Source organism: Leucoraja erinacea, chromosome 3 (genome assembly GCF_028641065.1).
Source record: "Leucoraja erinacea ecotype New England chromosome 3, Leri_hhj_1, whole genome shotgun sequence".
NCBI classification, from domain to species: Eukaryota; Metazoa; Chordata; class Chondrichthyes; order Rajiformes; family Rajidae; genus Leucoraja; species Leucoraja erinaceus.
In genome coordinates, this window is record NC_073379.1 from 74,624,989 (window position 1) to 74,638,232 (window position 13,244).

At 45.3% G+C, this 13,244-nt stretch overlaps 1 protein-coding gene across 1 annotated transcript in view; it reads right to left on the reverse strand.

The window, feature by feature from the left end:
- Positions 1-13,244, reverse strand: part of ntrk2a (neurotrophic tyrosine kinase, receptor, type 2a) — a 223,625-nt gene that overhangs the window by 172,588 nt on the left and 37,793 nt on the right. Inside the window, exons 6-7 of the mRNA XM_055632947.1 lie at positions 3,505-3,641; positions 314-449 (exon numbers count right to left, since the gene is read on the reverse strand). Of these exons, the coding sequence (XP_055488922.1) occupies positions 314-449; positions 3,505-3,641 (273 nt within the window). The remainder of the gene's footprint in view (positions 1-313; positions 450-3,504; positions 3,642-13,244) is intronic.

Consider the following 13,244-nt stretch of genomic DNA (forward strand, 5'->3'; position numbering starts at 1 on the left):
ATGGATCACATGCAGGCAAATTAGATTAGTTTTTCATGTTTGACACAGACATCGTGGGCCGATGGGCTGCGCGTTTTTATGTCTAAATGTGTTGTATTCCAATATTTGTTAAACACAATAAAAATATCACCAAAGAGAGATAACAAATGATTGCAATCTGCTTGAAACTTAAACCCAGACTTTTAAGTTGCAAAGCATAAAATATTGAATTTATTTTATATTAATTTATCAACAGCATTTGATTTTGTCTTAGTTTACTTTATGTATAAAAAGTTAAATAAAGTACAAGGCAATAGAAGTACTATTTACTTACAAAAAACAGTCAGATTGACAGCAACTATTGATTCTCCCACTATATTCTCAGCTGTGCATATAAGTTGCTGCCCGTTGTCAGAACTAGAAATGTTGTTCAGTTTTAATATTACTGGCGGTCTGGAAGATTCTGTAGACTGAAGAGAAATGACAAGATGTAACTCTCCAAATTACAACGTTAGGTTTCTATAATTAATCTTTCCACCTGGTGATCAAGGTACCCTTTACTAACAGCTTCCATTGAAGAAGGGAATAGCACAACATCAAGAACGTGCAATATTTTACTGGTTTTAGAGAATTGAACCTAGTAGCACTCCATGGGAGCTGCACCCCAGCAGGTGGCTCCACCTATAGGATGGATGTGGGATACCCATATGTGAGTGGAAAATCACAAAGGAAATTCAATACTGTTAGCATATTGACCCAGCATTTCCTTGATGTGACTTGCTGCGCAAGCTCACCACTCTCCTGCCCTCCAAACCCAAGTTTCCATAGAGAACCTCTGCAAGGAAAGCATGACCTGATTTGGTGACATACCATCGCCTACGTGCAGGACAGAATGGTGGATGCCTGCCTAGTCAGCTTCGACCAGGAGAAGGCCTTCAACAGGATATCGCACACGTACATGAGGGACGTGCTCTCCAAAATGGGTTTTGGGGAGGGAATCCGAAATTGGATCAAACTGCTCTACACCAATATCCGTAGTGCAGTCCAAATCAATGGGTGGGAATAAGACAGTTTCCCTGTAAGGTCAGGCAGAGTTGCCCTTTCTCTCCTGTCTTGTTTGTCTGCTGTTTTGAACCTTTTGCCGAGTCCATCAGGAAGGATGCGAGCATAAGAGGAGTGACATTGCCAGGCAGTGGGGGCATTCAAGTCAAGACCTCCCTGTACATGGATGATGTCGCTGTCTTCTGCTCGGATCCAAGGTCGGTCCGCAGATTGATCAGCATCTGTGACCAGTTTGAGTCGGCCACGGGAGCCAGGGTGAACCGTAGGAAGAGCGAGGCCACGCTCTTTGGCAACTAACCCGACTGATCTTCCGTCCCCTTCACCATCAAGTCTGACTTCTTGAAGGTGCTGGGGATCTGGTTCGGGGGGGCTGAGGCGAGTAACAAGAATTGGCTGGAGCGGATAGCCAAGGTGGGGAAGAAGCTGGAGCTGTGGAGGCAACGCTCCCTCTCCATAACCGGGAAAAATTTGGTCATCAGGTGTGAGGTGCTCTCGGGGCTGCTGTACTTGGCACAAGTGTGGCCTGTCCCTCCCTCCTACGCCACGGGGATCACCCGGGCCGTCTTCCAGTTCATCTGGGGGTCGAGGATGGACCAGGTGCGACGGGTCACAATGTACAAGTCGGCAGACAACGGGGGTAAAAGCGTGCCCAACGTCGCCCTCACCCTGATGGCCACCTTTGTGTGTGGCTGCATCAGGCGGAGTGTAGAGCCAAGGCACGTGGGCACCAAGTGTCACTACCTGCTGAGGTTCTACCTGTCCCCAGTGTTGCGAAGGATGGGCCTGGCGCAGATGCCACGCAATGTGCCAGTCAGCTGGACATTGCCGCCCCATCTGTCGTCTATGGAAAGGTTCTTCTGGACCAACACCTTTGACCACAAGTCCATCGGGCAGTGGTCAGCACAGAATGTCCTGCAGGCACTGCAGAGAAAGGACTCGATGGATCCGGTGGCATGGTTCCCAGAGCTGACTGCCCAGCTTGTCTGGCAAAATGCCTCATCGCCAGAACTGACCAACAAGCACCAAGAGCTGGCTTGGCTGGCGGTGAGGGGAGCCCTCCCAGTTAGATCCTTCCTGCACATTCGGAACCTCACTACCAGCTCACGCTGCCCTCGGGACGGCTGCTATGGAGAAGAGACGGTTGCCCACCTCTTTGCAGAGTGTGGATTTGCAAAAAGATTCTGGAGAAGTATGATAGGATCCCTGGAACGATTTATCCCGAACAGCTCCGTCACAGAGGACTCTGTGATTTACGGACTGTTCCCAGGGACACATTCAGAGGCTGACATCGAGTGCTGCTGGAGGGTCATCAACTCGGTGAAAGACGCTCTTTGGTCTGCCCGAGCGTTGTTCACCACCCAGCAAAGCGAGATGTCCGTCAGGGAATGTTGCCGACTGGCCCACTGCAGACTGCAGGAGTACGTGCTGATGGACTCGCTGAAGCTCGGTGCAGCCAACGCCAAGGCTCGGTGGGGGAGGGCCACAGTCTAGGGTCCTTCCGCTGCTGGACATGGGGGGCACGGTATGGTGGAGACGCCCCTCAAAATAAGGGAAGGTATCCCACGCCATGGGGCCACATGAGTGGCACGGGTGGGGGACAGATTTGTGAAATTTGGAAAATGTATAGACTGTATTGAACAATTTGTAGAGCCTCCGAAAATGTCGGATGAATTTTTCGCACGGTTCACATATTGTATATATTTATTGCTTGAATAAAGTCTATTTTGAAATAAAAAATAAAAAAAAAGATTTGGTCAGAGATGTGGTGGAGACACCCTTCAAAATAAGGGAAGGGATCCCATCCCAGTGGGCCACATGAGTGGCAAGGGTGGGGGATAAATTTGTGAAATTTGAGCATTGTATGTAGACTGTATTGAATGATTTGTATAGCCTCCGAAAATGTCGGATGAATTTTTTGCACGGTTCATGTATTGTATATATTTATTACCTGAATAAAGTCTATTTTGAAATATATATTTTTTAATTTGGTCAGAGAGGCTGTGCACAGGTTAAGAATTATTTTAAATGCACAATTTCATTTAAAGTGACTTCAATTTTTTTTTTTTATTCCATAAAAAGACAAACCAATAAAACCCAAATCATCACAATTAATTGTGGTTTACCCTGCTCCCCTCCGTTGGAATGGAATAGCTGAACCTGTGCCTGTCTAACTTAGTGAGGGTTCAGCAAGTGGATTTCCCAGCATAACAACAGGGGAGCTGTGGAAGTGTGTGCACCACTAGTAGACTCCAGTGCAGGGCCGGCACTTTGTAAGAACAACGATAACCATTGACGGTGGAATTTCAACACCTCACATCCATACACAAAAACACAGTAGTCCCAATCTAGAAACATAATTCTGCAGGCAAACCTTTGCAATAGATGTGCAGATATTTGGGGGCAAATTTTAAAATGGTGATTGTTGTTACTAATACTTAAATGATGAGAGTATCTTGGTTATACCTGGAAATTTGAGTAGAGTTTAAGTTTTTCCCAGTCCACTGTTGGATTTGGACGTCCTGTGGCACTGCATTTAATAGCAACGTCTCCACCTTTAATTACAGTTAGCTGAGTAACATTTACAGAAGATTTAGGCATCTCTGCAAAACAAAAATGGGAGAAAGGTCAGGGGAATTACAATTAGGATAATCATGTCTACATGATAACATTGAGTTAGGACCCTAGAACGGAGCACAGAGGGTGACTATTCTGACTGCCCCTTAGAAAGAGCAGCCAAATTAGTTTCACTCCCCTGAAATTCCTACCAGTTTGAATATTTATCCTGTTTCTTCCTGCATTCTTTCCATTAAGTGAAGATGAAACATGTGCAGGTCCACCTCAGATTTTCTGGCAACTGGATTTAAAGCAGGTGCCCGAACACCAGACAAAATGACTAGAGCGCACTTGACACCACCCCAGCCCCCATCTCCCCATCCCCCCCCCCCCCCCCCCCCCCCTTCCTCCAGAAATATGGTGGTGCCAGGTGATGCAGCCATTCTCTACTTCATCGGGACTACTGCGGCAATCGGTGTGGCGAATTTGCCCTGTGACTGGGGCTCTGGAACGTCAGCCCGGCCAGAGCCGGCAGATCTGTTCCCATAGCTGACTTCTGAGGCCAACTTTGCAGGCTGGTATCTCAACCCCACGGCGGACTGGTCCAGTACAGTTGGACTCCTCTCAGAGGGCATGACCTCTGTTGGTCCGGCAAAATGGATAATCCAGAAAAGTTCTGGAACCACAGCGCTGGACAATCAGTGGTGGACCTGTATTTGCAAGTTATATGAAAATAATAGTTGAGTAATTAAATACGTTTTTCTAGCAACTGAACAGATTTTAGTTTTGAATAAAACAATTTGTTCTTACAAAAAACAATATATTTGCCACTGGAATTCTGAAATAAAAAACTCAGTAAGTCAGGCAGCATCGCCTGAGAGAGAAACAGTTCACATGTCAGAATGGAATTATTCAAGTCTCCCGATTCCACCAGTCCACCAGTTAGTGAATGAGGCAAACACTTTAAATTTGTTCCTTCACCACAGATATCTGATTGTTAACTTAACTATTTTAGGACACAAAGCTGTTTTAGCATTAATACATTGAACCCATGTCATCTTTCATCAGCATTATAATTGTATTAAAATATCGCCATTCACTACTTGTACTGGTGACTTAAAAGGAGATGGCCCCAAAGAACCTGTCTAGACTGCACATTGTATCATCAGTGTTAATGAGCTTATTAGTATAAGATTCATCCTAGCACCTACAGAAGGCATTCAACTGGCTGGCCAAAACTGACAGAAAAGTAACGTCAACCACCAAAGATGCTGATAAAGTTATAAATAAATTTGCGGCATCCCCAATGACTGGATGAACTGAATGTAGTCATTAATGCTCTAGCCATCAATTGTAGCCCTATTACACAATCTATATGCAAATAGCTTACAATTGAGACAAGCAAAGCTTACCCGAACACACAGTTCACAGAAGGAAAGGGCGGATGGCCAGTTCTTCAGAAACCATATGCTGCGGATGTAACTTATAACAAGAAATCCAACTGTATTGGGCCACAGAATACATAGAAGAGGTGCTTGCAGGCCATGGAGCAAAATTCAGGGAGATACAAAACCAATGCTCACAAAATTGAGGGAGTGCAGCTTAGTTGCTATTGAGGGAGTGCAGCGTAGGTTCACCAGGTTAATTCCCGGGATGGCGGGACTGACATATGATGAAAGAATTGGTTGACAAGGCTTGTGTTCACTGGAATTTAGAAGGATGAAGGGATCTTATAGAAATATATAAAATTCTTAAGGGATTGGATAGGCTAGATGCAGGAAAAATGGTCCCCAAGTTTGGGGAGTTCAGAACCAGGGGTCACAGTTTAAGAATAAGGGCTAGGCCATTTAGGACTGAGATGATGAAAAACCTTTTCACAGATGACCTGGGTGGGCCTGAAACAAGGACCTCTACGCACATAAAGACAAACGTGGGTTGGCCCCATGTAAGTTCTTTGAATGGGATAAGTGCAAAACAATTGAAGGAGATTTTCAGTTTCTACCAAACTGTGAGACAGCTTTTCTAAATCTGATGCTAGTTCTCAAAATTCTCAATTCCTTCACCACACTGGCCGGTGGCCAATCGGAATCACCTCATGCCCATCAATCTCTCTGTCACCAAACTTACTGATGCAATGAGTTTGAACTTAGGTAGGCTGAGAGATCAAACTCGCACTATTAAATCCTGACGATTCATAGATACATAGACAATAGATGCAGTAGGCCATGCAGCCCGTCGAGCCAGCACCGCCATTCAATTTGATCATGACTGATCATCCACATTCAGCACCCCGTTCCTGCCTTCTCCCCATATCCCTTGATTCCGCTAGCCCTAAGAGCTCTATCTAACTATCTTTTGATCCAATCTGACTCTTTTCTGAGGCAAAGAGTTCCACAAATTCACACTCTGTGTGAAAAAGTTTTCCTCTTCTCAGTTCTAAATGGCCTACCCCTTATTCTCAATCTAACGAGACAGACTTTATAGAGTTGACCAGGCTGTGTGTATCTTTTCCTGACCAGCACCAGGCAGATGTTGACAAATATTATTCACTTGTTCATATACTTTATACATACACTTTCTGTCCGTGAATTTAGATTTACTTTTAATGATTTGGTTGTTTATTTCCTCCTCAATGATGAATGGCAGACTACAAAAATTAGCACGTCTCACATTGATGGTCTTTTAAAGATCAGCAGATCTATTTATTTTTCCACTCACACAATAATATTAAATGAAAATGCACTTCTCAAAATTGCACTCTCTTGCTATGTGGTTGTTAGATGCATAGTAACAATCACAAAAAGACATTTCGTGTTATTTCATTAGAAGATACATTTCTTCCATAATCTTTAAGATGTTGCCTGAAGAAATGTTGATGCATTCACATCTGTCAAAATTATTATAATTAAATATGGTTAGAGTGAAATTCTACAGCCTTCTTTTAGTCTGGCGCATTCTAATAGTTTTCTTTTGTCAGAGTTATGGCATTTGTGTTTTTTATTTGTCAAGAATGGTATTAGATGACAATACACCTCTCTAAGTGAAGTCTTTAAAACAAAAGTATAATGGCAAACAACCAATGTAGGAATCATATATTCACACTATTATTTTGTCATCTCTGACGCACAGAGATCCAAAATGTAATTACAGCAAATCACCCAGCCACTAAAGATTAAGCAATCAGCCTTATGTACAGTCTCAGTGCCATTCTCGGTTAAATGTTTAGGAGATGCAGAACAATTATTAATATCAATCATGAACCGAGAGTGGTTGACCCCGAATTAAATATGAGTAGGGGTTAGTCTAATACATCATACTTCTGGTGTTAAAATAATTTGATGGAATTGGATTCAATTTGTCAACATACAGTGTTCTGTGTCTTCTGAACTAATTCCAGAACTGCAAGTGTTCAGATCTCTGCCCTTTGGTTGTTAAATTCGAAGATCCACCTACTGATGCACATACAGATTGAAACATGTCAGTCATAGGTCCTTGAGCTGCCCCAGTCTTCAAAGAAGTCCATTGATTTATAATGTAGCTGAGCAGGTAATGTTTCAGATATTCAACAAGATAGGCTGTGGAATATTACCACAGGTAAACTAAAATGCAGATTTGAAGTTACAATCAGATCAGCCTTAATGGTGAGGCAGACTTAAAGGGTGGAGCAGCGACTTGTGCTCCTCATTCATATGTTTGTAAGCATGTAAATGTACACTGCAAACAGCAATATATAGAAACATAGAATATAGGTGCAGGACTGGGCCATTCGGCCCTTCGAGCCCGCACTGCCATTCAATATGATCATGGCTGATCATCCTACTCAGTATCCCATCCCTGCCTTCTCTCAGATTCAGATTCAGATTCAATTTTAATTGTCATTGTCAGTGTACAGTACAGAGACAACGAAATGCATTTAGCATCTCCCTTGAAGAGCGACATAGCAAACGATTTGAATAAAAAATAAATAATAAGTGTCAGGAGGGGGGGCGGTGAGTGGCAGTCACCGAGGTACGTTGTTTAGTAGAGTGACAGCCGCCGGAAAGAAGCTGTTCCTCGACCTGCTGGTTCGGCAACGGAGAGACCTGTAGCGCCTCCTGGATGGTAGGAGGGTAAACAGTCCATGGTTGGGGTGAGAGCAGTCCTTGGCGATGCTGAGCGCCCTCCGCAGACAGCGCTTGCTTTGGACAGACTCAATGGAGGGGAGCGTGGAACCGGTGATGCGTTGGGCAATTTTCACCACCCTCTGCAGTGCCTTCCGGTCGGAGACAGAGCAGTTGCCATACCATACTGTGATGCAGTTGGTAAGGATTGATGCAGTTGGTAAGGATACCCATACCCCCTGATCCCTTTAGCCACAAGGGCCACATCTAACTCCCTCTTAAATATAGCCAATGAACTGGCCTCAACTGCCTTCTATGGCAGAGAATTCCACAGATTGACCACTCTCTGTGTAAAAAATGATTTTCTCATCTCGGTCCCAAAAGACGTCTCTCTTATCCTTAAACTGTGACCCCTAGTACTGGACTTCCCCAACATCGGGAATAATCTTTCTAGATCTAGCCTGTCCAACCCCTTAAGAATTTTGTACGTTTCTATAAGATCCCCCCTCAATCTTCTAAATTCTAGCGTGTACAAGCCGAGTCTATCCAGTCTTTCCTCATATAAAAGTCCTGCCATCCCAAGAATCAGTCTGGTGAACCTTCTCTGTACTCCCTCTATGGCAAGAATGTCTTTCCTCAGATTAGGAGACCAAAACTGGAAATGGAGCGCTCCCCTCCGGCGAGCCCCGACGAGGGCTTGCCCGCTCCATGCCAAGATTCCGCGCTGTGCCCGTCGCTGAAGTCCCGGGCGCATCTTCGGGAAAGGCCGCACGATCCTCGTTGTTGTGCCACGGGGGAGGCGACCGAAACGGTTTCCCCCTCACCACCCCCCACACAAGACACACAACGACACACATAAACCTAGCCTCATGAGGGTGATGCTAAACCAAACTTCTATGAAACATTGTGACTTGTTTTTTACTACGGAAAGCACCTGTCGTTTTAATGCCTCCAATCGTCAGAAGTGAAATCGACACATGCGCTTGGAATTTAAATGGTCACACCAGCTCAATGACAGCCATAACATACGTGAGTTGTTCTGCGGTGTCAGGGCCATCTGTGACGCAAACACCGCAAGGCTCCATTCACTAAGAGCCAAGAATGAGTGAAATCGCCAGAGTGAGAGGCCATCAGTGCTCACTGTAAGGATACTTTGAAGATCTCCTCAGCCTCGTCTCTGCCCTTGATGCCAACCACAGCAACCTATTCAACCCAGGGTTGTGGCCACCAGTCTAACAAGAAGTTTAATTTAGAGATACAGCGCAGAAACAGGCCCTTCGGCCTAGCGAGTCCTCGCCGACCAGCGATCACGCCGTACGCTAACACTATCCTACACGCCAGAGACAATGAAAAATTTCACCAAAGCCAATTAACTTTCAAACCTGTACATTTTTGAAGAAAATCCACGTGGTCATGGGGAGAACATACAAACTCCGTTCAGACAGCACCCACGGTCACGATCGAACCAAGATCTCTGGTGCTCTAAGGCAGCAACTCTATCGCAGTGTCACTGTGCTGCCTCAAGTTGAACAGACCATATCTCAATTAAAAATAAATAAAGCTCAGGAGCAGATGGTATCCCTGCTGAAATTCTAAAACTTGGCGGCAAAGAGCTTCAGACACAAATCCACAATCACATCATCCACACTTGAGATAATGAAGATGCACCAGGGCACGTCGGAAACACCGTCATTGTGACCAACTTGAAGAAAAGCAACAAATCTCACTGCAGTAGCTACATTAGGATCTCCCTGCTATTAGCCACATGGAAAGTTATCACCAAGGATTTCTTCAATTCCCTCCCCAAGTGGTCAATCAGCTGCTCCCTGAATCACAGTGTCAATTCAATCAATCTACAGGCACATATGATTTATGAGTGACTAGTTACATTAAAATGCAGGAAGCCACACCAGCCATGAAGTAGACGTGATTCTAGCCAGCAGGTCCGCAACAAAGTCAATCTCACTCAAGACCAGTAACAAACAAAGCTGCATCATTAATCCAACATTATTTCTTTACCAGTTTACACAGCATTGTTGCACCTCACCTCCAACAAACCTCTTGCGTGACTGGACATAATCTTCACAATGAAGCCAAACTGATCTATGTACAGCGACCACACTCCAGAACTAAGATCAGGAGTCAACCTCAGTATGCAGATGACATCTTCTTCTGCATGTGCTCAGAAGCAATGGTGCAAGTGATGGTCAGTGCTTTCAGCAAAACCTATAACAGGATGGGCCTTACATTCAGTTCCACTGAACAAGATCCATTACCTGCCTCTGCTGCACAGAACTGCCTTCTGAACAGAAAGGTTCACAACGAGACCCTGGAAACGTGACCATTTCCCTAATTTCGGGAACCACTCTCACCTAGCCAGGCATCGATGATAACATTCACCATTGCCTTCAAAGTGCTTTCACAGTCTTGGATGTATTGAAGAAAAGAATATTGAAGATCACAACCTCAGGCCTGACATAAAGCTCACAGTCTGTGGCAGAGAAACCTGCCCTACTCTTACAAAACCTGGATTACTTACAACAGTTCAATGGTGCAATGGTGCTTCATTGTCACTTATGCAAAACACTGAAATTATTTTTCAAGTCACCAAATTTGGCATAATTTCCAAAGTTCCAAGGATTGGTCGGCGCACTAGGTCTTATGGAGTGGCACCAAATCCAGGCAAGCCCGAGGCTTCTGCAGGGCCTCCAGCCATCGCCTTCATCTGGATCGTTCAACAAACCAACATCCCACACCTTTGTGCCCCAGAGATACCTCCCACTGCTAACCTTCTTCTTCTTGTGAATGAAACATAAACCAAAGGAATAGTTAGATCTCAAGCCGGGTGTTGAGCAACCAGGTTGTTGTCTCTGCGTCAATGTCTGCCAGGCCCTGAGCTCTATTTGGTGGGTGGTAGAGCGCACACCCAGAGATGACATGGTTGGCTGTCTGTTGTTCTACTCCGCATTCACAGGCTGGGCTCTGGTGGAGCCCCCATCTCTACATGCTGGCATTGAAACGCCCAACTCCAGTACAAAGTCTGTTGAGCTTCACCCATGCTCCTCTGGGGAGGTCAGACCCTGGACAGCTTTTATCTGGTGAAGAAATGTAACTGTGTAATGGAGATGAGGTTGCCTTCCACTCCTGTGACCACTTGGTGGCTATCCAGTGTGCTTTTGTCTCAGTGTTTAAGAGGGAACTGCAGATGCTGGAGAATCGAAGGTTACACAAAAATGCTGGAGAAACTCAGCGGGTGCAGCAGCATCTATGGAGCGAAGGAAATAGGCAACGTTTCGGGCCGAAACCCTTCTTCAGTCTGAAGAAGGGTTTCGGCCCAAAACGTTGCCTATTTCCTTCGCTCCATAGATGCTGCTGCACCCGCTGAGTTTCTCCAGCTTTTTTGTGTAACCGTGCTTTTGTCTCAGTTGGCTGGATGGAATCTAGGAGTTGTTTTCCATGTGGAGCAAAGGGGTGACGGGACTTCAGTCGGGGTGGTCTCTGCTCTCTGTTGATGGCCTGATGGAGGAGGTGATCTGGGTCCATGGCACGTCGAGACAGTTGCTGCTTGCCTTCGGATCCCTGCAGGCGGAATGCCTGCAAGTATAGGGAGCTGCTCGACTTGTGCAGGTTGAAGGCACCCAGTGATGGTTCGCAAGGACATGTCTACCAGGCTAGTATGTCTACTGCTACTCCATACCTCCCACTACTAATCTGGAGGGCGCTGAAGGTACAACCCTAGTTCACTTTCCTACCGGCCTTGCTTCTCAGGAAGTCTTCAAGACGCTTGATACTGAGGCTGTCCCCACAAAATTTTCCAAATTCACTCAAAGTAAACAAATGTAAACAACATTTTCCAAATTCACTCAAAGTAAACCTCTTCCAAGCCAACATAGCCAGCACTGTGGAGGCCCGGGTTACACCAAGTCAGCTGTGTTGGGCAGGCTTCATTGTTTACTTGTTCCGATACCAGACTCACAAAACAAACACTCTATTGCAAGCTTTGTCATGGAAAGCAATTGCCACATGGACAGAAGAAAAGATTTAAGGATTGCTCAATGCCTCCTGGAAGAATTGCAACATCCCCACTGATTTATAGCAACTTCTGGCCAATGAGTAATCAAAGAGAAAGAGGAGAATTTAGAATAATATTGAAAACGTTGTGTCCTTGCTAAAAAAGCACTCCGAATCCCTATGGCAACCGCAGAAGGAGCAAAGCACCTCACAAACTGCCCACCCCCTGCCCATTCACCGCATCTTCTGCCCCATGTACGGATGGAAGAGTCTGAGGTTCCCACAATGACCTCATCAGCCTCCGCAGATTTCATAAAATCGGAGTAGAAACAAGCCACTCTCAAACCCAACAGGCTGCATGAAACATACAGGGTGCTCAATATCAAAACAGACCACTTTTAGAAACTTATTTGTACTTTAACAAGTCTTGTAAACAGTGAATGATTGCCAAAGTGGATGGTTGTGTGTATCAGAAACATTTTAGTTTAGTTTAGAGGTATAGTGCCCACCGAGTCCGCACCGACTAGCGATCCCTAACACTAACACTATCCTGTCCTACACTCAGGACGATTATTTTACATTTACACCAAGCCAATTAACCTACAAACCTGTACGTCTTTGGAATGTGGGAGGAAACGGAAGTTCTCAGAGAAAAACCACACAGGTCACGGGGAGAACGTACAAACTCCATACAGACTCCGTACACAGGTGCTGCCTGTGTGGTGTTTGTACGTTCTCCCCGTGACCTGCATGGGTTTTCTCCTGGTGCTCTGGTTTCCTCCCACACTCCAAAGACGTACAGGTTTGTAGGTTAATTGGTTTTGGTAGAGATTGTAAATTGACCCTCGTGTGTGTAGGATAGTGTTAGTGTGCGGGGATCGCTGGTCGGCGCGGACTCGGTGGGCCGAAGGTCCTGTTTCCGCGCTGTATCTCTAAATTAAACTAAAGATAAGCACCTGTAGCCAGGATCGAACCATGATCTCTGGCGCAGTAAGCTCTGTAAAGGGGCTGTCCCACTGCAGTGACCTAATTGGCGAGTTTAGAAGAGTTTAGGAGAGTTTGAATAAGTATCATGTTGAAGACCTCCTTCGACTATGTAGAAGACCTCCTTCAACCATGTTGAAGACTAGCTTCGACTAGCATCGAGAAAATTGGACACCATATAGTGAAGCCAACCTCCTTCGATCTCCCTTTGACTATGTTGAAGAACTATCTACGACTACCTTCGACAATCCTCGATTATCTACGAATAACATGCCGACCTACTTCGACTAAACCTACAAGTAAAAAAATATTGATTTTTTCCATGGTGACCTTTTTTTACTCGCGGGCATTTTCCAGCATGTTGATAAATACGCAGCGACACTAGCTGAGGCCTCGAGTATGTGGGAACTACTCTCGAGCATGAAGGAAAGTTACAAAGACCTCCTAGGACCTCGTGTCAATCATGCTGTGAGTACGAGTCAAAGGAAAACTCTTCTAAACTCGCCAATTAGGTCACCACAGTGGACCAGCCCCTTATGGCAGCAACTCTACCAC